The sequence below is a fragment of the Struthio camelus genome, chromosome 5, assembly GCF_040807025.1.
Source record: "Struthio camelus isolate bStrCam1 chromosome 5, bStrCam1.hap1, whole genome shotgun sequence".
Lineage (NCBI taxonomy): Eukaryota > Metazoa > Chordata > Aves > Struthioniformes > Struthionidae > Struthio > Struthio camelus.
Genome location: NC_090946.1, coordinates 39474932 through 39501745, shown reverse-complemented (window position 1 = coordinate 39501745; position 26814 = coordinate 39474932). Strand labels below are relative to the sequence as shown.

Below are 26814 nucleotides of genomic sequence, written 5' to 3'. Positions count from 1 at the left end.
GAATAAAGGCTTTAACTATCAATTCAGAGGTTCATAAACAACATTCTCCCTTCCCATCATGCTATTTTCTTCAGCATTATAATTTGTGAAAGTAAGTTGGAGAAGAGGAGCCAACAGCCTGGGTGCTTGGGATTATACTCCGTAGCTTGTGCAAAAGCTATATAAAAATACCTTGCATTACAGTCCAAGAATAGCCACGACTATGAATGACCTTCAGTTCTTGGAAGATTCCTGTTTAACTCAGGTAGTTGAATTGTTCCAGGCAAACACGAGCACACAGAGGAAGATGTGCTGTCTTTAATGTATCAGGAACCTGGACTGTTCGGGGCATCCTGAGTTTCCACCACAGTGAGCTGGCTACTTGTGCATAATTGCACACTGGTGTCACACACTCTTGATGACATGTGGGATTCCCCATTCTTCACAAGCCTGAGCCTGAGTCTCTTTCAGATTGGGCCCATGATGAATGTGTTTCAGAGAAGCGGTATCAGAACGCCTGCTGTGAGGACAGCTCTCAGTAAAGGTGCACTTAATTGTTCAAAATTTGGCAGTGTGCTATTTAAGAGTCTGTAGGGGGGGAATACGAACAGTCACGTAAGGCCTACCTTGGTGTTGCTCTAAATTATGCTAAAGTGTTTTAGTTGCTCTTGCATGGGCTGTTTGTAGCAACTGCATTGTTCCATTAAAAGCCTCTCCAGAGCCAATAGTTAAAAGAGAAAAGCCCAAAACATTTCAGCTTCATTCATTGTTCAGAGAAGACTGTTGACCGTTGCACTTCACGCTTTTATGTGCCGTGTTGAAGTCTGGAACGCTTGGGAAATTTGGAAATATCTGAAGATACCTGATAATACTGGATTTGGTTCACCAGAACCTTTTATTGGTGTTTCCTGGAAAGGTCAGTCTAGAAAGAAGCTGGAAGTCAATGAGCTCTTTGGCTTGAGATTGCTACAACAGTCTGCAGCATTTCCATAGTGCATTGTATGTCCTTTCTTTCTTCTTTAACTTCTGCCTCATGTTCTTTCTAAGACAATGTCATAGCTTCTCTCCTGCTCCTTGACCTCATGTGCCTGAGGCAGCTGAGCTATCTGCCAGCTAAATGTACTTCTTAGGGCTCCCAAAGCAGAAAGGAAACAGCAGACAGCAACTGAAGAGCATGTGCCTCTCCCTGGCTGTAGTCCCGTTATTGTCACTAGACCTAGTACATATCTGTTTGTGGGGAGGATTGTATGTAAGCTCCTGTATCGCATGAGGGGCAGCTGCGTACCACCTGCCCATTTACTCTGCCCATCTCGTGATGTGTGGCTACGAATTCTTTAGTTGTTTTGAAGATCTTAAGCTTAATGACAAGTTGTTTTCTTGACTAGAAGCTGAACCACATCTTGTCTAAAGATTGCTGATGCTGTTTGAGAACTTGGGGAAATGGTGATGGTCCCCTTCGGTGAAGCGTTGCAGCCGTTCCTGTACTTCACTCTCTGTGGGTTCCCTTTCAAGTGGTTGAGCAGTCTGCCCCGCAGATGGCCAGAACTCCAGCAGGAATGCTTGCTCCTTATTGTTTACATGGCCACTTAGCTCTGGAATTGGATTGATTATCTTCTCAATGAGACTGTGAAAACTCCTCAAAGGGGAAAAATCAACTCTCTAACCAGACAGAGGCAGTCAGAATGTGTTAGTTCACCTATCACTTGGAAGATCTGCTAGTGAAGTCTTTAGTGACTTTAAAGGGAAAGTAAAAAAATAGTCTCATAGTCGACACATACAAAGAATGTCAAATGTTACCGTCGGCACCAGATTCAGTTCCAGACCTCTTTTTCAAATATTTACAAGGCTTCATGTAGAGCTAGAGATTTCAAGTCACAAGGGAGCAAGAATATTGATAAAATCTGACTTCTATAACCTGAACACAGGCTATAGAATTTCATTCAGTGCTTTCTTCAAGTCCAAAGACTTGTGGTGAAATTAGGAATACATGTAATCATGCTTTGAAGACTTAAAGTGAATCTACCACACTGCTTCATGATCCGTTCCAGTTGTAAATTACTCTCACTCTGAAATTTTACCTTATTTCTAGTTTATCTGTCTTAAGACCAGGCATTTTATTTTGCAGTGCCTATATTTGGAAGATTAAAGTGCCTCTTACTATCTGATATCATTTCACCTGTACCTTCACACTGATGATTAGCAGGAGTGATTTCTGCTGGGCCACAGGCTTACAGTTGCCCAAGAACATACAGCGTGTTCATAATCCGGCATAACTTCCCATCTTACGAAGTTCTTGCAGCATTTCTCACTGGAGTTGTTAAAGCCTCTGGAACAGACGGGAAGTCATGCATCTTCATCTGTAATCCACAACAGCAGCCTCTCCATTTGCTTCAGGCCTGTGTCCTTTGGAGAGGCTAAATGTCCTTTTGGATCATACTCTGTGAGCTGAACGTATCTTTAGGATTATATTTGCTCCTGGAAATGCACAGAATTATCTTTGCTAAAAGTAAAAAAGGCTGCATGGATAAAATTGGATCTCTGTGTAGTAAATAAACTTTTAGCAATTATTTGTTCCCTGCTTAGTGGATGTAGTCAGTAACATGTACTGAGAAATTGAAACCAGGCCCTTTTGTTTGTCTTCTTCTGTCTTCTTTTTCTGCTTCTGGCATTACTGTCAGAAGGTGTGGTTGCTTCTCCTTTTTCATTTTTTGCTGTTCTTGCACTTCAGGAACACTCAATTCTTTAAACTCCAACTTCATTCAAAGACCCATCCTATAGCTAAAACAAGAAATTAAAGAGTTAACATTGTTTTTAATGTGTCATTAAGTTTTAGTGCTAAGGTTCCCAAAGTAGGTGGAAAGTTCATACTTGAGTTATGTTTCAGGCTGTCTGTGGGTTCAGGAATACCACACTGCATCAGTTGAACTCTTCCACCACTGGAATGTTTTCCTTACAACCGAGAGTTAAGAACTTATTTTATGTTTCTAATGGCAGTTTCAATTCTTCAGTTTCTGGATGTATTCTAGCCACATAAGTATGCCACATGATAGCCTTGGACTGTACCTTTGGCACAACTCGTCAGGGTAACAAATATTACCCTGAGTAACATTTGCTCTAAGCTGAAGTAATATTACCACATGAAAATGTTTTATACTGAAGGATAATTATGGGGAATTTTAAAGGGACTAGAGGATGATTTAAAGTTTCCATAAACATCAAGATCCTGGATTTTGGAGATAGAATTGGAGCAGTTCTGTAGATTCATTTTTAGTTTTTGTTAATCTGACAAGCGGTTTATTGATAGAAGGGCTGAAGATCAAAGGGCAAAAGAATAATCACACCATCTAGAGGATTTTACTTTTTAAAAAATCTTCAGCTCACTCAAAATGTGGTGCTATTAGAGCTTTGCCTGTAGTAAGCCTATTTTTCAGTGAATTTTCTGTTCACATAAGTTGTCGAGCTTTGCTCCGGAACTAATCATTTCATTCTTCACTTCAAATGCAGCTGTATCTTTTCCTCTTTATCTGAGTGCTTCAAAACTAGCTTTCTGCTGAACCACAGGCTAATCCTCCTAACTGTTCTCTCTTTCAGCACTCCCCCAACAGATCTTTTCAGGTCAGTCTGCTTTAGCTCTCCACTATATTTGTCCTGAGACTTGCACAGGGCGTTCTGGGCCAATCTCACTGAATCTTTGTCACTCTTTTTCTTCTTCTTTTTCATGTTGTAAGATGATTCTTTCTACCACTTATCAGCAGGAATCACCTAATTAAGTATGATGTTTGCATCCATGCTCCTTTGTAGAGTGGTTTAAGGCCAAAACATCTTACTTGTCCAGACTACTTGCCTGCAACACCACCCTTAGATCTGATTCTGGCACGATTTTGCTAGTATTCTCGTAGGTCAGTAAAGGAAATCCAGGATGCAGCCAGTGCTTAAAGTGCCCTCCTGGAAGAATTTACCTACAGAGAGACAAATGTGAGGGATTCTATGCATTCTTCAGTTATTCTGTTGTGTCAGAAAAAAAGTCTTCTGGGGCCCTTCCCTGAAAATCCTGGGGCCCTGAGATCCTTTTTGGAAGGGCTTGAACGATACCAGTGGAAAGAGCAGATGGGATTTGTGAGTAACTTGAACTCGGCTGCCTGCTTTGGATAGTAAGGATGGCAGAAGCTGAGTCTGAAGAATTATCTGATGGCAAAGTGCTCACAAACTGTCTTAGCAGGTATGGTGCAGATGCAGCCAGCTGAGCTGAACCTACTTTTAGTTAAAAGGGTCATTAATCCTATGACATGCCTTATATACATATTGGGCTTTCAGCATTAAAACATCTTGAGCAAGGAGTTACCTGAGCTCACCTCTGTTGAAAGGGGGATTTCTGCTCTCCCTCTCCATCTTCCTCTCTCTTCCCTGCACATGGCCATGCTCTCACACAGCCTAGTTTGCACTAGCGCTCATCAGACATTTCTGTGAGCCACTTCAATTCACTTGCCCGGGAAAAAAGTTGAATTTTCTCAGCAAGGGGTCTGCTGAGTGCCAGAGCTGGTACAAGGGAGGGTTCAGAACCACGGGGCCAGCAGCAAGGCAGGGGGAGAGGGAAGAAGGAGAGGTGAGACCTCCTCCTTGCAATGGAGAGTGAGGTTTTAGATCAGCTCAACTGCTTATTGAACTGTACCTTTAGGGAGGCAGAGATAATGCCTCCAGTTATTGACACTAAGAAAATCAAATTTTTAAATTAATGTCTAGTGAGATTGAGCCAGACACTGGTACAAAGGCACATAGTCTCTTCCTCTGTCCAAGACTCCATGTGACACGCAGGATCTTATATTGATACACGGCATGGATTTGACCATTACCCACTATTAAGTATTTTCTAAAAAACCTTCCTTAAAAAAAAAAGTTGTTTTTTGAGCTAACCTGGCAGAAATCAGTCTTTGGCTTCTAGTGTATTTTCCTGTCATTCAGAAGTAACAGTTGGGTGTCGCTCTCTTTTCTTCTGATTTTCCTAGGCTCTTATGACTATTTTCTAACCATTGTGGGAGCTCTGTGCACACTTCAAGAGCAGCATGCATCTTGCTGCATTCATATCTTACGTGCACATGCTTATACAACTTAAGAGCAAAGTGTGTGAGTGCTTATTCTTTATTGTTTAGTTTTTCTTTATGTAACCTTCCATCTCAGATGGTGGGGATAATTATATGAGCTGCTGTTTCTGTTTCTACTTGTTTGGAAAACAAGAAAAAGCAATATTTAAAAGAAGACAAATGCACATTCTGGATCTGGTTTCTGTTTATTTTATATCTGTTCTTTGTCAGTGGAAAAAGCAAATTAGTCAAAGAAACAACACTTGAATGTTTTTATTTTCTTTCAATCTCTTGTTTAAACAACCCTCCCCAAGTAACAGAAACACATCTCTTTTTCGGATAGCCCATAAAACCTTTCAATGCAAAATTTTATAAATGATTAAGTGAAAAGGAAAAATTAACTTTTTGTCTTAGAGAAGGGAGTTTTATGAGGAAGAAAAGGGGTTTTATGCGGCCGTGTATCACTGTTTAGATCCAATACATGGATTTTTTCCTGATATTTTTGGTTTTCAAACTGTTATTCATATTAGATGTACAGAGGTGAGGAAGCTAGACTGTATGTAGCTTGTGACCCAGGCATGCGCAGAGCACGGCCCACTAGCCAAATGTGATTTGTGAAGGCACAGCATTGTCAAGACTCGTGTTTATAGTTGTTTTTTGTAAAACAGCAGCTCCTACAGACAACACAAGAACACCTTTACTTTTATTTTTAGGGAGTTGTTATTTGTTTGTTTCTCTTTTTTCCTAAAATGTTACAAGCCTGCATGGATATGGACAGAATCCTAAGGATGTGATACTACTTACCACCAGAAACCTTAAAAATCTAAAGGCTAAGAAAGACTCTCCTAGCATTTAAAAAAATATTTGATTATTTTTAGGGTTCTGTTACTTTACCAGGAGACTGATTTATGACTCTAAGACTCCTGTATGACTTCGTAAGTGTGGCAGAAAAGCAACTGTTGGAAATTTTGTGCCTTAACCTAATCTAAAGGGAAAGGCTGCATTGCCCAGGGCATATATATTAAAGAGGATGATGACGGGAATGGGGAACTTTAATTCATATTCATCAAGGCAATCCTTGCATGTCTAGGAAGTTACTAATGTGACTTTTGGGGTCAGATTTCATACACCAACTGCAGTAAGTATCCTCCTACTGCTTTGGGCATATCTATACCTGCCATAGCGCTGTGACAGCTACCTCTTGTGCTGAAAGCAGCCTAGTTACAGCAGCAATGACTGCAATTCAGGCTAAGCCCTAAATATTTATTGGCTTCCTGGGTGGATTTTACAGCCTTCATTGAACTCCAGACTTCTGTGACCAGGCTGCTGTCAGTATCCAAGTTAACTACTTTACAGATAGCCCAGGTATGTCTACACCACACCTCATTCACAACACAGACAGTGGTATAAACTCATCCTGTAGTGTTCCTGGCGTTTGCATCAGTTTGCATCAGGTGCCACCTGTCAGTTACATGCAAACAGGAAAGGAAGGTGGTAAAAAGAAGCTGTGCTTTAAAAGCTAGGGAAATATGAAGCTGCTGTCTTCGTATTTCTCAAACATAGGCCATTTTTATCTAGAAAGCAGCATTTATTTTCTAAGAATGTACCACCTGGACAAACGTTATACTCCACTATGTCTCTGAAGTGTGAGGAAGAGTCTGCCTTGGGCACTCACTGAATGACAATAAAACAGTCATAGGCAGTGAGACCTGGAGGAGAGCAGTCTGGATTTTGCTAGTAGCACAGCAGCAGCAGGAATATAGGCTGAGCAGGAGACTGAAGGCCAGAACAGCAAAAACTGTGACTGAACAGTTGAAGTGCTTCCTCTGCAACTGTGGCCGTACCATCTATGTTTTCTGTACTTACTCTGTTAAGCCTCCCAGCTCCTTTTCAGTGGGCTGCTGTTTTAAAATCACTTTGGAATTTATAGATTAGCCATTTTGCCGAAGAAGGACAAAGTGTTATGTTCAGCTGTATGTGAACATGGTTAACATGCAGATTGCAATCTGTCTCTCTCCACCCTTGAGCGCACGGTATGGCCAAGTTTGTTCTGCTGTGAGAGTACGGTAGAGTGCTTATAGCTCACTGCCCTGTGCTATGGGGTCAGGTTTAAACTCTGTGATTTGCTTCATTTGTTACTGGAACTTGAGATACAGTAATTTGTGGTAGCAACCAAAGTAGCAGTTGTGGATTCCAGTTTTCACTCATTCTGACTCGTACCTTTCTTCTTTTCTTTCTTTCTTCATCATGCAGCATTGAACACTATTTACTCAGCTGTGGCCTGGAGACAGGAAGGAGCAATGTGGTCATGCACCAAAACTGCCCTTGTTTATTCCAAGCAGCTCTTGGCAGACAATATGGTGCATGGGCAAATGTAATTTTCTGCATGGTCTTCACTGACCCTGCTGTAGGGAATAGGAAAACAGTCATCACAGCAAGCTGTAGACACCTCCTAAGGTCTGCGGCGATCCCCTTCCTGTGTAATAGGTACCCGTCCGTAGCCTGAGAAATTGTTAGGATTTATTGGTCAGATGCCTGGGGTGTCTACAGGCTGAGTTGTGTTATGGTCTAAGAGAGTCTTTGATGACTCATTTGAGGGTGCCCTTTCTCCAGATATAAGAAGCAAAGAGCTTTATTTACAGAAGGAACTTCTTTGCACTTCATCTGTGTGTGCACTTCCTGTCTAAGTAGGCCATTTGCTCAAAGACTGAAATTCTGAAATTCTGACTGTAATTAATTCTTCATTCTTGCTGACCCTCTGATGTGCTAGCTGGAGAGGATCTCTGCCAGCATTTCTCAGAGTCCTTTTGAGCGACTCCTGCTTTTGCTGTATGTTGCCTCATGGATTTGCAATGGAGAAGTAAGGACAATGCTGTCACTTGGTAGAAAGAGGAAGGAGAAGAAGACAACATAAAGAATTATTAAGTTTTTTTAAATGTCTTCATTCCAGCAAGTGAGAGATCTCTATTTATGCCTCAGAAGTGATGCTTAATTAGGGCCCAGTTACCCCTTAAGCTGCTTTCGTCCAGAACACTGACAGAGGCTTGTGAGCAAAGCCCAAGTTTCTCAGGAAACCTCCTCCTACCCTTGCTCCTTCAACTTCAGGGGAAGATAAGAGGAGGCTAACATTCAGAATTCATGAAAAGGGGTTTTGCTACTGAAAGTGCACAAATTATCCTCCTAGATACATTTCTGTTCTGAATGCCTGAGGGATGCTTTGTACACTGGTGCTGGACACCACACTACAGGAAAACTACCTCACAGGAAAATCTAAAGGTGTTCAAAGCAGAGCAACAGAAATGACTGAGCTATGTAGGGAGGGATTTAGAGGGTAAGATAAACGGATTTAACTTTAAATAAATAGATTTAACAGTTAAATAGATTGACTAAGATAGAGCACGAAGAAAGGGTTATTATAGTGACCTGCTGACAAATGAAAGGCAAAAATAATGGCGAGCAAGAGGTATAAGGAAGCATAAATAGGAATTTGAAATTAAGCAAAGCAGAAATTTAAGTTGAATATTGGCTTCCAAATCATGCCATTCCTTCAGACCAAGGTGTAGTATTTTTAGACAAAGACTATGAGTTTAATGACTAGCATTATTCAAACCTTGATTTAGGAAGCTTTTAAGAGTAACTATTAGAGGCTCACACTATCCTCTTCCTTAAGGAGAAAGGGTACGTTTCCAAAGAGCCTTTTTATGCCTAACACCTCTGGCTTCCTGTACCCTGCTTCCTATGCTGAGTCTGTTGAGAATGATTTTATGAAGACTGCACGTATGTTATAGGATAAAATATCTTCTTTGGGAACTTTGGGCCAAAGTCTCTGTGGCTATAAATGAACATTGATCAAATAAAATAGCACAGAAGAAGATAATTCTCCTTCCTCCATGTTGATTCATGAAAGACAAGTAGTGAGCCGGTATTAGGCTGGGAAATGAGTAAAACAATAGGCATCTTCCAGCTCACGATAACTGGGACTCTTCCAATAACCTCCTTTTGTGATTATACATAAAACTCAGTGATACTTTCCTTGATGACGTTCACGGAACTGATTAGCTGATGCTGCAGGAGAAAATCCCACCATTCTACTGAATACCATCATTAACCTGAGCTCAGATACTCAAAGTAGTCTCTGCAATGGAGAGCAGCCTCTGAATCGTGTTATGGTAAGAAGTGACAATACAAAAAAAGTCACAGTGCCCTCCATATTCTTCAAGACTACTCACATTTGGAATTTCAGTGTAGTCATAGAAATGAAATTAGCTCAGCATTCACATTTTGGATAAAAAGACATTCCAATGTATTTATCCCTGCAGTAGAACAGTTTGCACAAACCCATGCAATGGTATTGTATTTCTGCGTAGACTGGCCCTTCCTTATGTTATAGCAGATTTCTAATTGTGGAGTTGGCTTCTTCAGACCAAGCAAAATCTTTCTAATGAACATTCCAAAATAACCTGTTTGTAGTATGATACTAAACCTCATTCCCTGGTGCTTCATGAGGAGATAGAAATACCCCCTGAGAGCAGCACAAGGACTCTAAAGATTGTCTATAATGATGTAAAAGAGTCTGATGACAGTGTTTTTCAGCTATTGAGTTTTCTGAACTGAAGAGAAAAATAGAAGCTCTCTCCCCTCTTCCCTCCACTTCCCTTGCTAATAATGTAGGTAAAGTCTATAACCTAATTTTGGTGACAGTGTTCCTGCAACGTTTCTTTAGTCAGCGCTGAAAATATTAATTTGACTGGGTGGAGTATTGGGGTGAAATGTTCCTTTGATGCTGCATATCTGCCCTTTAAATCTTCTGGGAAATATGCAGTATTTTCCCTTTCTCTCACTTTTTTGGGACTGCCAGGCTTTGAGGAGTTGGGGAGATATGAAGAAGTTGTGGCTATCACCCGGGTCAAGGTTGATTACTTGGATGGGAGTTTATGGGCTAAAGAAGGCTACGGAGGGTCTGTAGTGTACCTCAGCCCTAGTGCTTGTGCCCTTTGGATTCCCTCCCTGACTGCTGCTTGGCTCCTCTTCCAAAGTTGGCTCTTTCTTCCATACTTTGCATTCTTCTGTATATAGAAGTTCTGCAAAATTGCTGCTGTTTGGCGAGTCCTCTCCTTAACTGTAGTCCACAGCCATTTGGACTATGAACATACAATCATGTAGTGCTTTTTGACATCAGTATGTATCCATTCCCTGAGGATCCCATAAACTTCCCTAAGATTCACCTCTCAGTCTTCTTCTGCTGAACCACAGAGGCCATTCTTGACCAGTCTTTCACAAAGCAGCTCTCTAAAACATGAGTCATTTGATTGCCTTTCTTGTGTTTTTTGGATCTTGGTTCTGTGCTTCCTATAATACAGTGACCAGATTTGTACACATTATTCCAAAAGAGACCATCCAGCTGCCTTACTGAATGCCAAAGTAATAACGTCTGTGGTTTATACTCTGTTGTCTTCCATATACAACCCAAAACCTTGTTTGCCTTTGTTACTGTTGCCAGATGTCCTGGGGATGGATTTCAGGCGTATTGTGGTGAATGTCACCATGCCAGTGAATTTCAGCAAATTTAAGCAGCTTTGAAATGATTCCTTTTTCTAGATGGTTATATGCAAGTTGAACGAAACTGTGTTGTCACTTGAACTATTCTGGTTACATCTTTTTCACACTGAATCACACTACCTGTTACCAGTTTCTCTGTGGGATTCTCTTCAAAAGCTTTTTCAATTTATCAGGCCTCTTTCTGATGCTCTGCTTTGCTGGAAACTCCATGGGAACAGCCCAGCTCTGAGGGCCTAGGCAGTAGGATAGCAGTTTTATTGTTGTTAGTACCCAGTTAGTACCCAGTTTACTTGATTTGTATCCCTGACTCATGAAGAGAATAGGAGCTCTTTCCCTAGAGAGCAAGCAAGGGGAGGGAACAACCTGTAAAAGGATGGTGATATTCTCACCTGTTTTTTCCTGCAGATTTGCTAACAGCACAGGAATACCACTGCTTGCTGCAGCTGCTCTGCCCTGACTTCCCCATGGAACTCACTCAGAAGGCAGCAAGGTGAGTCCTCATCTACTCTTTTAAGGCAAGATCACTCCTACACCCATGGGCTTAGAAACTACATCTGCGGGCAAACATATGGACAGGGACATTCAGCTATAAAGATTTTGGGGAAAAAGATAACATAAATTGAGGTTAGAAACAGGGTGTTTTTCTAGCAATGAGAAAGAGTGTATATTTAAGGTATACAGGGACTGAAATATCAGTGCAGTGTTAAATATATGAAGAATGATACTGCTGGCTTTGTCTAGGCTCAGAAGATGAGTTGCAAATAAAAGAATGTTAGCCAACATGTTTTCAACTGATGTGATTTTAAACTCTTTTTAAAATAATGTTTACCATCTTTATGTGTTCCCTCCCACTCTAGCTTCCTATGGTTGATCACATTTTAAAGGTGCTAACCGCTGAAGCATTGCCACAGTGTTTTAAAGTATGTTAGCTAAGAACATTGTGTCACAGGCTGCACATGGTAGCTAATCTGTTTCAAATTTTATTTTAATCTAGACAAGGTCTAAAGCAGATAGATGGCTCAGGGCACTGATAATGTGATATAGAACTTTTTTACTGATAGCGCTTGCTGATTCCAGTCCAGCCAAGATAGTTGATTATTAACCATCTGATAGTGAAAATGTAATAAGGTATATATGCATCTGTTTGTGGGGGGGGGTGGTTGGTTCACATTCACATATGTATAATCACAGTAAGATTACTGAATAAATAATCTCATTCCCAGCCGTCTCAGCAGTGGGGGCATAGAAACTAAACTTTTTCATAAACCTAGATATGATCTTTGGAAGCGGGGTCTAGGTGCACGATCAGGATATTAGCTGCTGCCTGTGTTGTTCATGGCCTGAACATGAAGAGGTCCTCATTTTTTGTTTATCATTGTCATGTTTCTTCAGTATCAGGGTCCCATGAAAATTATATTTCAAAAGGAGAGTGTAAAACAAAAGTGCTACCATCCACAAGTACTTCCACTCAGTTGATTCTTTGAATTTCTCTCTTGCCCCTATATGCTGCTGTCCCAACTGAACTGCAGTTACGGCTGTGTAGGTTCAAGTAAAATGAAAAGCTGAGTGCTGCTTTTCCCTCTTGCTCTTCAGCGGGCTTTTTGGTCTCCACAGAGCTCAGTTCCTTGGCCTCCAATGCCAGACTAAGAAAGAATGCTAACCTTGTAGCAGGAATATATCTGCTGCTTCCTTTCATGGAGGTACAAAAGCACAAGTCCCGTGCGCTGGTGTGCATTTCATAGGGTTCCAGCTGAGCTGAGCAGGAATTTGTGATGGAGCGGGAAAGGAGACTTCAGCATATCTACGCATGTTATGATGTTTGTGTCAAGGAATTTAATCCACAAAGCTGTTGTAAACTAGAGGCCCCATTCAGGGGCCTGCTGCACTGTTGTGTGTGTGCCTTAGAGACAGACAAGCAGGCTTTGGGAGCAGGTGTTAGATAGAAATGAGATCTCTGTCTGAGGCACCCAAGCTCAGGTGGGGATGACCTCATTCCTACTTTTGGCTGGCTAGAGATATACTTACACATTGCTATTATTCTGTTACAAACTAATCCGGTTGAGCAATTTTAATAAAAGTTGTCATACTTCTAAAACATCCTCCTCTTTCCTTCCATTTCTTGCTCTCTCTCTTTTCCTCTTTCTTGTCCCATACTGGTACTTACTCTAGTTCCCACTTCCTATTGTCCTCCTTGGTTCCTGCCAGCTAGAAAGGTGAACTCTGTAGGCTGTTTTCTAGCACTGGTTGGCTGATTCTTTGCAGAGCATGAGTGTCACATGCAGACCTGAGGACATTGCTCCTCCTTCATTCTGCACACCCCAGACAATTTTGTTGTTAATTTGCTGTGGGAAAGGAAGGGAATAAAGTAGTGGCAGGATCAGCCACAGCCTTCACTGGTATAGCCAGGACCTGTGGAATTATTGGCACTCGTAGGACGAGAACTGCCTCAGTTGTAGTCTCAGTGCTGCTTGACTGAGATGATCTCACAGCACAGTGCACTCCGCTCGCCCAGGAGCTGTTGCTATGCACTGATAACAAACACTGGAAGGGAATAAGACCAGGAAATGTCAGGGCAGAAGAGCAGAGGCAACAGCAGTATAGTTTTTATTAGTATTACAACTGAAAGCTCCATTTTTCTGTTTCAGATGCCATGTGAATGCACAGGTCATACCCAAAAAAGAACCAGGCTATATGTCTCTGTGAGTTTCCTTGGACTTTTTTTTTTCCCTCAGGAGGCCTTAGCCACTAGCAGATTGAAGATTTTAATCTTCAGAGTGACCTTTAATCTTCAGAGATACCTTCTGGCTTTCTGAATCTTGAAATTGCAGAAGGACAGAGAAAGAAGGGATTTTTCTGGTTTGATGCCATCAGGCTCTGTAGCTAAGTGCTAACTTCCCTCTTGTAACAGAAACACAACTCACTGCCTGCATTTGACTCGGAGGAGCTGAGTAGTTAACAGTTCCCATGCTGCTTTACATGATATGGGAGCTCATGTTGCACTGATCTGTGCTAATGGAAGTGGGGCTTGAAAGTCTCTGTACCTCTCTTGTTAAATCTGTGCCTGAGAGTTCAGATGCTGCTCTTTTTGTATATCCCATTCATTTTTGCCTCTGTATATCAGTAAACAAACCAAGTCCTTGGAGAACCATTTGAGCCATCCTGGCCTTAAGGCACATTGTGTCTGTTAGCCCTTAACGGTAGCAGAGAACAGTAAAAGTCCTTTCAACTTGCCTGGTCTAGAGTTTGTCCTAGGGACTTCCTCTCTAGTCTGGGTTTCTGCGATTTTAGCCTCAGTCAGCAGATCATAAAATGTCCCCACTGGCACAGTAGCGAGGCTTTCCTGCCAGCCAAACCCACTTGAACCCTGAAAGACCACTACACCCTTACCAGAGTCCCTCAAGTGTAGGCATCTTTCTTCAACCCTTTCCATAGTTTCTCCTTGATTTTCATTATTCACTGCATGCTGGGTACTAACCTTGTAAATAAGTCTGTGCCCCTGAGGGCTTAAAGCTTAATTCTGACAAGAAAGAATGAATAAAGGATCTCTTGAAATATCAGCTACCTGGTGAACTCACTTTGAGTCCCAGCTTAAGACTGTCAGAGTTGGTCCTCAGTTTGGGTCTTGTTGCCTGGGTTACAGACAGCTCATGGCTAAGACTCTCCCCTTGACAGACATTTCAGGGAAAAGGTGCAGATATGTTGCATATGATGCTCTCCCAGCTTCCCTGGCTGTGCGGTTAGGTGGCTACATGAGGAAATAGCCAGCTGCAGCCAGTCTCCTCCTAAATGATTGTGCTGGATTTAAAGATTTCTCAACATCTCCGGAGTGCAGACTCCTGGGCCAAGTGGAGTCAGTAACCCAGCACCGGAGTGCACCTGCTTCTAGTTAGACACTTTCCTGTCACACACAGGCTGTACGATCCTCTTTACAGGCTCTCTGCTGCCCTTCTGTAAGGAGGAAAGTGGGACTTGATGTTGCAGAGCGCAGGCATTGACCATAGCTGCAGATTTAACAAGTGAAATGAGTTGATTGCCATGTAGGTGATGTAATATTGACTCTCCACCAAGCAAACGCATGAAAAACTCCCCCACTGCTGTTCTCCTGCTTCTCCAGGATGGAGAAATCCACTGGCAAAAGCTTTGGAGCTTGTGCTTTGAGGGTATCTGGGGGACAGACCATTATTTCAAAGGAGAGAGTGCTGCTTCTCAGTGATGTGGCCCATAGCATTTCCAGTGCTTAAAAAGCAGTTGGAAATGCCAGTGGCTGAGCAATATTGCCTGAGAGATGAAGATGCTCTGCCTGCCAGCTTCAAAGCCGTTTCCTTGATGTGGCCACTAACAATCTCAGTAACATGCTTATTAGTGAGAATTAAGAACTGAAGCTACTGCTTCTTTAGACAGGAGGAGGAGGAGGCTTCTGGAACATAATAAATAAATCAGAAGCACTTGACATCTTCAAAGGGTTTTGTTTTAAATACTAGCTTTTCTCCTGGGTACCCTCTTAGCCCCAGTCTTTCTTCTTTGAGATAATTAATTCAAGCTGCTCTGCATGCTTGATTTTGCCACAGTGAACAGAACTGGTCTGAGTGGCAGGGAAGGAAGCCTCTTGAAAGATCCTATAGCTCTTCTAGGTCAGCCTCCCACACAGCTTCCTGGAGCCTTTTCCATGAGACAGAGCAGTGTTTCCCCACCAGTGTCTCTTGACCATTGATGCTGCAGGAATTGGTTCATGGATTGCAATGGGCCCCGTGTTCAAAGGTGCCCTGCTAGATGACCCATACTTTGGCTATAATGAATAGGTAATCCTTCTCATATGACCAGATATGCCATATATTGACTGTATAGGGTCAGGAGGCCTGCTCCTGCTTAAAATTGCTTGATGGTCTATAAAAAACACAGAGTTGAGAGGTGGTACCAAATTGTGAGTCCTTTAGCATCCTCTGAAGATTTTCTTCTTTCCTGTCAAAGCTGAGTGTTTCCTTTTGGTTTCCTGTCTGAGATCTCCTTGATGAGCTGAAGTTCCCCACTTCAGAGTCTGACCTTTTCATCCTTATGTAGTAGCAATGACCAGAGTCACTGTGATTGTTGTCACTTTAATGAAAACTTTTGCCCTAACTTAGTTCTGAAATCCAGGGTTTTCTCCTGAAAGGAGGGGCTGGACTTTGCTATCACTTCTGCTTCATCTTTATGGCCTTTAGTTGATATGATATGTATTCATGAAGTGTACTTCGAAATAGGGGTGCCTATGGATCTACCTAGGGCTTAACAGAGAGAATGAAGACATTGCCTCTGGTCCAAGAAGTTTTCAATCTCCATGAAATTTGATTTGAGCTGATAATATCTACAAAGAGACTAATTTTTTCATCAGGAATAGAGGATAGCACATTCATGTGCGCAGTGTGTAGTTAGGAAGGTGATTGTTAGTGCAAAAGATAACTCACATTATTTCCTCTTTAATCAAGTGAAGTTTGTTTGACCTTAGATTGGGAGTTAATAACTATTGTCATTCCCATGAATTTCAAAGTAGTCCACTTTACTGAACTGTATTATATAGAGGAATGGCATAATTCTCCTTCTGCTTACACCACTTTCCTGCTATTTTAACTCTCTTGTTTTTAGGACAGTTCCTCTTTATATTGCCAGTTGAATCAGCCTTGCAGTGTTTCAAACCTTTGTGTTTGCCCGTGTCCATTCCATTATGTCCACTGGGCTTTGAATATTTGACATACCTCTTGCTGCATTCACACCATAGCTGAAGTGTGCGACAGCACTGCCATTCAGGATCTTCTCCTGACTGCAAGTTCTCAAGCTGCTTTCATCTGATATCAGCATGTCCATATCCACCCTGATGCTCCTGTTCCCACTCCTCTGTGCTAATCTCTTCCACTGGGCCCAATATCTAGTAGTCCTCAGGAGCACATAGCTCCCTAGCTGCACTTTCTCTAGAGATGGAATTTCTGGTTGTAGACCAGTTTGGTTGCAGTTCTTGTGCAGCTGCTAAACCGTTTCTCTCATCTTATTCCTAGGATTGTGCTGATGGATGACGCTATGGATTGCCTGATGTCTTTTTCTGACTTCCTCTTTGCCTTCCAGATCCAATTCTACTACTCAGGTAAATGCTGGGAAGCTGCTGACTTCTCCCCTTGCCATAACTTGTCCCATGTTACAGCCTCAAGGCTTCCATATCCCTGTACTTTTTTGAAACTGATAAGGAGATGTTTTTTCACATATCTACATGAATATATGTAGATAATGGAACCCACTGACACAAGATATCGCTGAAGTCAAGAGCTTAGCAGGCTTCATAAGGAGGTTCCAGACCGGTATGAGTGACAAGATGTCCGTAATTGTTATGGATTGTGCATGTATATATTTTAGAGTGCCTTGATACTTAAATCTCCAGCTTTATCTAGTGCACCTAACAATTACTTTTACTAGGAACAACTTTTTCCATATCTCCTTAATACAGAGCGTCTGTCTTTGAAGTATTGGCCCCTGCAAGAGATAGGATAAAAATAGCCCAACACAAACCTAGCCCACTGTTCTGTCCCCAACACGGACCAGGAGCTGGTACCGAGAGAAGAGGAGGAACTGGGCAAATGTACACAATACTTCCCCCTAAAGCTCTCCCAACCAGCAGCTGTTTCCAGCTCAAAGATTTTTTGAACTGGGGATAGCTCCTATGGATTTAGGAACCTATAGTGGATTTCTCCACTGTGAACTTGTCCAGCCTCCCCTTGAAATCAAATAAACTTTTAACCTCCACAGCACTTTTTGGCAAGGAGTTGCACAGCTTTGCCACCTGTCCCACAACAAACTGCTTCTCTTGTTCGATTTGATGGCCCCTAGTTGGAAGAGAAAATGAACAGTTAATCCCTATCTACCCTCTTCACATCATTTGTCTTTTATTATATTCTACCCCTCCCAGTTGTTTGAATTTTAACTAGATGGAGTACTTTTTAAAAAATTCTTGACAAGAAAAGTACAAATCAAATAATGTTAGCTTGTGGGTGTATATGTACACACACACACACACATATACATCTGTAAAAGTCCCCGGTATTTTTAAACTAAAGGGCAGAAGAGAAGGAGAGAAAGATAAATATTAAGGTGCTTGTTCTGTATATGGAGATTGCTTTAAAAGAAGCTGGCCTGTTTGTCATAGCTCCCTGAGGATCTGGCTGAGGAAAGGCACTGCCTGATTCAGGCAACAGCTTAAGTGGGGAAGAAGAGGGAAGCGTTTCCCCTGGAAAGTTGAATGAGCAGAGCTGGGCCCCCTCCCCCAACAGTAATGGCTGTTTAAGTCCTATTAGAGATAGATACGATCCCCAGCATCCGGAACTGCTGGGGTCTCACTTAACTAGTCTCAGTGCACAGCGCACTTCCCAAAGGCAACATAGGCTCACGGATTTCTGTCCGATCACACTGATAGCTCCCTCTGATGGACATATCTTGGCTTCAATCAGGCACCAGGGGCCAGATCTATAATACTGAGAGACACTGGGTAGAAGCTGTGTTGGAGCATAGTCTGTGGTTAGAAGGTAGACTTGGGTGGCCTGCTGATCTGATCCAACCTGTCAATTCCCATCTTTCTAGCAGTCAGTCAGCCACTATCCCTAATATAAACATCTCTTTTTCTCAGTTCTTCCCTGCATATACTTCCCCTGTAACTCCCCTGTACATATCCTAACATTATCCATAACAAGCCATCAAAGAAAAACAGTTCATAATAGTGGGTTTGGGTTGGGCAGAACCAGACTTGCAGCACCCTAAGCTGGGGACAGAAGATGTGTTTGGAAAGTTTTTCTCTGATACAACACATATTTCCACTGAGCTACAGAACCTCAGCCTCAGGGCCCACAGACACATCCCTCCTTTCCTCTCCACCCACCTCACAAACATCATCACACTTCCATTCACCTGGGACTTCTATGCCACTGGAGTCCACACAAATCCACCCTTGTGTACACACGCTCAAACATCCCAACCCAGCCCTACTCCCCAGGCACAGCATACACACACAGCCTGTCATACGCTCTCCCACCAACCCACACACATGCAAACCACTCCAAGTGGAGTCTAGATTTGTAAACTGCTGACCACATCCATAAACAAACTTGTTTAAAATTAGACTCTTGCAGTAAACAGTGGGTAGTATGAGGAGCCTGGGGAGAGGCTTTCTGCCAATTCTAGCCCTGACCTGCCCTGGCCCTTCCTTTAGATCCCATGTTATATTTACTTTGGAGCAGCATGGAAACAAGCTGGGGTACAGCCTGGAGCCCTGACTAGCTTGGTCCCTTTGCTCCCCTTGCAGTTCCATGCATTTTGTTCCTGACTTGGATGAGTCTCACTCAGTGGCAATAGATGGAGAAGGAAGACTTGTGAGTTTTTGCACACTAGTTTAGTGTCTGACATTAGCTTTCACACTCCACTCTTTTATCCATGTTCTAGCTTCTGTTCGCTTTAGAGGAAGTTCACCAGAGTCAGTGGTTTCTCATAATCATCCTGGTAGAAAAGCCAGCAACATACATGGAAATGTCTGTTTGTAGCACATGTGCTCGCATAATATCTGATCTGAGTTTGTAGGACACCTTAGTGATGTGCTTCATTCATTTCCTATTAACCTTATATACAACACAGAGCAGGGAATGACAATTTAATCCCGGGTCTGGTAGGTCAGGAGCATGCTTTTCTGGTATTACAGCCTTATGTTGTAAGTCACGTTCTGTTTTTTCAGAGTTCCTGGAAAGTGTGGCTGCCATTTATCAAGATCTATTGGCTGGTAAGAGTCCAAACACTGTGATTGTGCCAACATCATCCTCTGGGCAACATCGGCAGCGGCAGCCTCCGAATGACTGCAGCCCACTCGACGGGGTAGAGGCATCTCTCTTCTACCAATGCCTAGAGTCCTTGTGTGACAGATCAAAATACAGGTACGAATGGGCCCCAAAACACAGTTTTGAAGCCTGTGCCTTTGGAGACTCTTATCAGGTTGGAGCTATGAAAAGGTACACAACTTTGAACAAGCTGTGACTCCCATGTAGATCTCATTGGAGAAATATGAAGGGAGAGATCATAGCCAAACAGCTGTAACTGGAAGAAAAAAACCAATTTCATGGACTTATGAAAAATGGGCTGATTCTTGAGGTAAAAGGTTGATTTGAGGATCTGTTTGCCTTCTCACTTCTGCATTGGCACCTTCAGCAAGGAGATGTTCATCAACCATCATGAGTTAACTAGAGGAGATAAATGCAACTGTGTACCTGGACATTGAAGTTTAGGAAAGGCACGCTAGGGTGGATGGAGTTTGCAGCCTATGCACCTGTATAAGATCACACTACTAGTCTGTACTTGAGCCTCAAATGGAGCTGGTTTTCGGTCATAGAGCCCAGCCACAAGACTAGCCTTAGTTCAGCAAGGGCAAGCAACACCAGACCTTATTGTAATAATTTTGACAGATATGTTCGTCATAGATTCTTGCAGGTAGCAAGCAGATGCCCTGCTAGGTCATGGGCTAGATCCACAAAAAGATTCAAGACACAAGTCCCACCTGATTCCTGCTTTAGGTGCCTGAATCCAAGTTTGTGATCCACAGAACCATTGTTGAACTGCTGTAAGCATCTAAGCCTAGAGATGCCAGGTTTTTTGGTTGTTCTAAATAACAAAAGCTCCGCATCCCTGGAAAACAAAAGTTTCTGCAGGAAAGAATAGTTTGAGCACTTCTGGTAGGTGAGGGTCTATACGGCACTGTGAGGAGAGCCGTTCCCAGTCCTTCATCCGTTCCCAGTCCTTCATCCGGTAGCTCGATGCTCAGCCAGGCTTTGGTAACCACCTTTGCCTCAGGGATCACCAGCCCACACCCACGTCTCCTAGGAGTGCTCCAGCCAGTAGGCCATGGACTATTCAGCGCTTTCACGTCCTCTTAATGAGGCATTTCCATTTTGCATGAAATCCTTTAAAGAGTATTTGACAAGAGGAAGAATTAGTATGATGATATTGCCCAGAAGTCAGGGCAAAAGATAAGGGTGAGCATAGAAGAAGGGGACATGTGAATTATAGTCCCCGCTTAACTATGTTTTGTGATGTACTTAGTCTGTCATTGGAGAAGGTTTCTTGCCCCTTGGATAACCATCACTGATAAAAGGGTGATAACAACAACAGTACTCTCATTAAGTTTTGTTGTCCTCTAAAGAAAGGACTTTTCACTTGGTTTTTGGAAGAACCTGCTAATAGTTGGGGTGCATATGCCTCTGTATGGATCCAGGCTTTTCTCCCTGGCCTTGGAACAGAGGAAGGTAAGACTGCTCTTAGGGACACACCCCAGTGCTAAAGTCTTGTTTAGCAAACTGAGAGCAGATACAAAGCTAAATATGCACGCTGGTGGCTGTCTTAAACTGAATAGGGGCAGCCTGGCAGCCTTAAAAGAGGTAAATGGGCTTATTTCTCAGGTTTGGGCTGGGTCTTGGAAAAAAGTTTATAATTTTAAAGACCAGATGACCTCTTTGTCCCTCTTTTCCAAGCTGTCCACCTTCTGCTCTTGTGAAGGAAATGCTCAGTAGTGCACAAAGGCTGACCTTCTATGGATTCCTTATGGCACTTGCAAAGCATCAGGGGATCAACAGAGCCCTAGGTAAGTCTCCTGTGAGTGGTATGGCTCTAGATTTTCAGTCATTTTATGTTTCTTTGCCTTGGATTTTACATTGTCAGGAAGAGAGTGAGGAAACATTTTTTTCATCTTTTTGGTGATGGATGAAACTTCAAAGACATAATGTTGCACCTTAGTGTCTGCTTGAATTTGTGGAGCTTCTTGAACAATACAATTGAGATATGAAATGCTGCCCTAAGGTAGCAATATTCTACCTCTTTAATAGCTGATGGCAGAAAATATCTTTTTAATATGTTTGGCTATTAAAGTTGGACAGAGGTGGTCAGGCAATAAATAAGGTGGCTGACTGCTTTCAGAAAGTTCTCTAGAAAGTAACTGAATTGAAGTCTCATCCTGTGTTTTACTCCTTCGTTCTCCCACAAATTTGTGACCGCTCTCATTGCAAGGAAAAGGAAGGGGAAATGTGCACCTATGACCAAAATCTCTGCTGCCTCCTTGGCTCAAAGAATCAGACTGAGCCCAGTTTTTCCCAGCTGTTCCTCATCATCCCCCAAGGCAGTTTGATTTTGCCAGTATATTAAACTATGGCCTAACTGAAAATCTGATGGTACCATAAAACACAAACTGCTACCAAATTTTGTACCAAACTGCTATGGAAACCAGATAGATTACCAAGCAGCATCTCACTGCTCGTTTCCATGTCATGCCAGCCAATATTGTTCTAGAGCAGGGGAGTGAAGCATTGCATTGGCAAGGGACAGTATGGAATCCATACGTATTTCAGATTCGTAATTCCATGTTGCCCCCATATGCCTTGCTTGTGCTCCTCCTCCTCTTCTTGCAAAGACGAACAGAGATGGCTCTCTGCATTTGACAAGGTTGTATCCAGGAGGAATGTTTAATGCATGGAGGCCCAATACTCAGCTTCACTCATCTCTACCCAGCAAGTCACCTGGCCCATATGGGTAGGCTTTCTGTCTCTTTGGGTCCTTTCTGTATCGCTCTGTCTCCCTTCTACTTCAGGCCTGAGTATCTGCCAGCCCCAAAGACAAGCCACAATGAAAAGAAGGTGTTCCTTGCCTGAGGACTTGTTCCTTGGCACATATGTGTGTCATAGTAGAGTAAAAGTGTCCTCTCCCTGGCTGAGCCCCTTCTTTCAGCAAACCATTTAAGTTGATAATGCTCCTCTGGGGCAGGGCTGCTTACCCAACAACACAGAGATTATATATCAAAGGTGCATGAATACAACCCTGCAAGCTCCCTCTGCAAACACCCTTAAGAAGCAGTGTATTCACTGGGGAAGGTGATGCCCTGCTTGCTTGCAGCAAGCAAAGTCTTTTTTTCCTTCCCCATACAAAATCCACTTCCAATCAAGTGCAAAGAAAACAGATGATAGGCAGAAAAAAAAAAAAAAAACTGCCCACAGTTTTCATTGTGCCATCTACAAAGTGTGCAGGTTTTCCTTTCCACTACCATGGCTGTCCCCTGGCCCTCTGCCAACCTCCTGCTGAGGCCTCTCACAGAGGAGGGACAGCAGCCACAAGTCTGACAGGTGCTAGCATCTTGGCAAGGAGAGGAAGATTTTTGTCCTGGTGTCTTTTAATTGATTCTGAAGGGTGATGTCAATAGTCTGTGGTCTATAGAGGATCACAGGCTCCCAAAGCCCTTCCGCAAGAGCAGCCTGAGGCAAAGGAGCACTCAGTTAGGGTGCCTGCCTACTCTCTGTGGAGCCTCACAAAGCCAGGAGTCCCCATAGAGGAACAGGGATGGGGATAAGAGCAGCTCATTCTGGCTGGGGCAGCAGTTATGAGTTTGTCAGGCAAATTGGAATCTGCAGCCTAGCTCCTCTGTCACTGTTGATTCATGAATTCTTTAAGTGTTATTTACTGACTCTCCTAATCAATGCACATGCCCCAGAGACCTCACTTTCCATTCTGCAAATGCAGAAACAAGTTAAGCTTTAGCTGTATACTGTTTTAATTGAGCCCATGAGAGGAAGCAGGCTAGCACACTTCACTGGACCCCCTGTAGTGCCAGGCTTTGCTGTTCATTTGCTGGAGGGGAAGACCAGAACTGGAAGAGGTGAGGGAGTCAGTTTGCTGCAGTGGTTCTAGTTTATTAGGTACTTATGGATGGTGGTTTTGGATTACCACTGTGATGATGTGAGGGAGGTGGCTCCCCAGCCCCTCCTTCAGGAGCAAGATACCAGGGCCACAAACCAGATTTGTGTCCCCGCATGGCAGTATAAAGCACTTTCCCAACCATACTGAGTCTGGCACCTAGGTCTCCTGAAAAACCAAAAGCATTCTCCACGATGATGTTGGTACAGATTCCCAAGTATATTTTTCCCAGTGTTGTGCAGTGGCACTCTCCAGGCTGTGGTAGGCAAGTGCTGTCATCTCTGTGCTGACTGAGGAAACCCTCCCATGACCCCTGCACAAGCTGGCATTTGTTACAGGATCAGGAAGGAGGAGTTTCCCAAGAGCCCCATCTTTCTTTCTGGGCTCTTCCTGAGGTGCCACTGCCATTGTCAGAGAATGGCAGCAATGATCAACCAGCTGTCCCAGGCCTAAAGTACACCCCTGTCCTCCATCCTGCATAGGGTATCAGCCCTGGTAAACATGAAAAGGAGCATGCTGGCCTTATGCTGAGAGAAAAGGTACATGATTACTGACCCAGCCTTTCTCTTGCCCTGACAGCAGGCAACACTGGAGCGTAGCCCACCTACACTTACTCCTGTTGACCTGATGTGCAGCAGGGTCAGGCCTCACCCTCCTGAATTCCAGTAGTTTTATGTCCACGGAGCGTTTTGATTCCCAAGTTCAGTGCAGTAGAAAGGCAGGTGGCACAGAAATATGTCTCCCAGGGTGACTGCTCCCATTTTCCCAGACCTCTGCTAGACAAATTTGACATTTATTTGTAGGTAAGCAGACTGTGTGCTGCAGGCGGTGGCACGCACAATGTATCTACAGCCTTGATGATAGGATCTGGGAGTGCTGGCCACATAGGGCAATTAGCTGGGGCCTGAGGTTGACACACCATCTCCCTGTGACACAGCTACTGTGTACTTTCTACTTACCTGTGTACTCAGTTGTTTTGTACAGTGAAAGGAAACTCTCAGCCTTTTGGTCTCTTTAAGTTCTCCAAGAGGTGAGTCTACTGAGAGCACCTCCCATTTCATCTGAGCTCAGCTATGTCAGGGAAGAACCTGTATGAAGAACACAGAATCTGGTCCATCATTCTTTGTCTGTCCATGGCCCTCAATATTCAGTGTCCAGTTCACTAACAGGTGTGAACAAGGGTCTTCTCCGTCTTGCAGGTCAGATTTTGGAGGCACTTATCTTTATGCGGACTGACCCTGAAAAGCCTAATGCTGCTCTGATAATACTTTCCTTTCTGTTTTTTCCAGGGGCTCTGCCAGATAAAGGAGACTTGTTTCTGGACCCTGCCATGGATCAGGAACTTGAGAAATTGTAAGTGGAGTTGCCTAGAGTAGGAAGTAAAGTGACAGATTGCAGGTAGCTTGTTAGGAGAGTCTTAGTTATTGTCCCTCTGTTATGTTCCTCTGTTCAACCATAAGACAATAGAGGAGCAAGCAGAGCAGTGTAGGCATAGGACCTCTTTGGAGTGCCTTGGTGCAGCTAACAAATCCTTGCCAAAGGCTTCCGATTCAGAAGCAGAGGGACAAAGAATCAGACTCAAAGAGGGAATCCGCCTCAAAGAGGGATCTTCAGGCAGCAGGAGAGCCTCTAACGAACAGGGAGATTCTGTTTGGATGAGTGAAAACTAGAAGTGTTGGAGGACACAGGCTCAGCCCAGAAGAAAGATGTGTTGTAATGGGAAGAAAGATTCAGAGTCTGCCAGGTCTGCCAAGTTCTCCTTCTTTGCATGACCATCCATCTCTGGCAGTTGTGAAAGAATCTTTATCCTTGCTTCACTCCAGCACTGCTGTGGTGAAAGCTGGAGATGGCAAGCCAGGCTGCCCAGCATTTCTCTTTTATCTTTCAGGGTAGCTCAGGTTTCAGGGCTTTCCATCTCTGCTCCCGCCAGTGCCTGTGGAGATGCAGCTAATTTGTCTGCCCGTAACTTGCCCAGGATTAGCTCTCCCTGGAAGCCTCTCCACCATCGTCGAAAAATGGATGCTGAGAGCGAAGGCTCCAATGAAGAGACAGACTCCTCTGAAAACTGAAGGTTGTGAAGGTCAGCACCATTCCCATCCCGGCTTTCTCCAGACCTCTCTGCAGGAACAGCACCTTCTCCCGGAGCATCTGGTCTGACAGGTTTCGTCCACATCTCTAGTGCACGCGTGGCTGTGCCAGTCCCTGCTGCTTGGTCCACCAGTCTCTTCCCAGGAAGAACGCTGCCATCCTCCTAGCTCCAAATTCGTGAATAGCTCCTCTGCAGAAGCCATTTACAGCTGCAGAGTTATGCTACCCTCTGCTGGCAAGTAAGACAAACCAGGAGATGCTAGGTCTGCCTCTACGTGGAAAATGGTAGAGGATTCTCTCACCAGGGCACTCTCTCACACGGTTCAGCAGGTGCTGGAGCAGTGGGAATGCTAGTGCAGGCTGGTTGCCAGTGTTTTGTTGTGTAGCTGTGTTCAGGCTTAGCCTAGACAATAGAGTGGTTAAATCACCAGCGGCTGCTCTGCGCTCATGCTCTATTACAATTATTCTCTATAAAGCTGCACCTGCATATGATGAAAGCTAGAAAAATTCCTGAAGTTCCTAGAAAAGAAGGGCTTAGGTAGTGCCCTGCCACCTGTCTCTACTTCCTCCTCAGTGTGTCCAAGTATTGCTAAAGGAAAGAGAGCAAATAACTGAAGCCTATCTTAGGTAGTACATGATGGTTTCTGGCTCCTCCACTGTACTGAGTTCCCTTCTGTAGGCCTTCCTTGGACCCCGACTGCCTCAAACAGCATAATTAGGCAAAACAAGCAAACAAACAAAAGCTTGCATGGTGAAAGCAGGCTTCGGAGCTGTGCCTGGGGAGTTGGAGGAGAGAAAACCAGTGTTTAAATTGCTTCGCCCCAGGTAGCGTAACCTGCAAACAGAGTGCATCTGGGGCAGTTTAGTGGGCGCAAGGGGAGAAGGAAGCAGCTATCAAAAGAATCCCAGGTATTTTTTTTTTTTGTCAATGCTGGCATTGCTATACCATCACAGTGTAGCCCTTACAGCTGCCAGATGAAGTACCGTCTCCTGGTATCGACTCTGCAGCCTGGCCTCCGACGTCCTGAACACTTTGGCTAGAGAAGCTGCGACACAGGGGCACAGCTTCTACAGGCTAATTATTCCCAGGGAGAATTCATTTTTCTTCGGGAGCCTCCTCGCTCTTCCCTTTCATAAATCGCTGCACAGTGTGGGCTCCTGGCCACTGCTCACCAACAGCTTAGAGCTGTCCTAAACCAGAGTGGATTTAGCCCCGTGAAACTATTTTAAGATAATCCCATAACTACTGCTGAATCTGCACCGCTGCCCCAATCACAGAAATAGTGGGAGGTGTTATTTATTATAATTTACTTTATTTATTAACGTGTCCTTTCACTGCCCTCTTCCCCCCCCCCCCCCCAAAAATCTGCGAGCGACTGTAAGG

The 26814-nt window shown here is 43.6% G+C and overlaps 1 protein-coding gene across 1 annotated transcript in view; it reads left to right on the top strand.

The window, feature by feature from the left end:
- Positions 1 to 25857, top strand: part of CSTPP1 (centriolar satellite-associated tubulin polyglutamylase complex regulator 1) — an 85179-nt gene extending 59322 nt beyond the window's left edge. Inside the window, exons 4-9 of the mRNA XM_068945776.1 lie at positions 11022 to 11106; positions 16643 to 16728; positions 19354 to 19549; positions 21137 to 21246; positions 24632 to 24695; positions 25231 to 25857. Coding sequence (XP_068801877.1) covers positions 11022 to 11106; positions 16643 to 16728; positions 19354 to 19549; positions 21137 to 21246; positions 24632 to 24695; positions 25231 to 25411 — 722 coding nt within the window. The 3' untranslated portion in view covers positions 25412 to 25857. The remainder of the gene's footprint in view (positions 1 to 11021; positions 11107 to 16642; positions 16729 to 19353; positions 19550 to 21136; positions 21247 to 24631; positions 24696 to 25230) is intronic.
- The last annotated feature ends 957 nt before the right edge of the window (positions 25858 to 26814 follow it).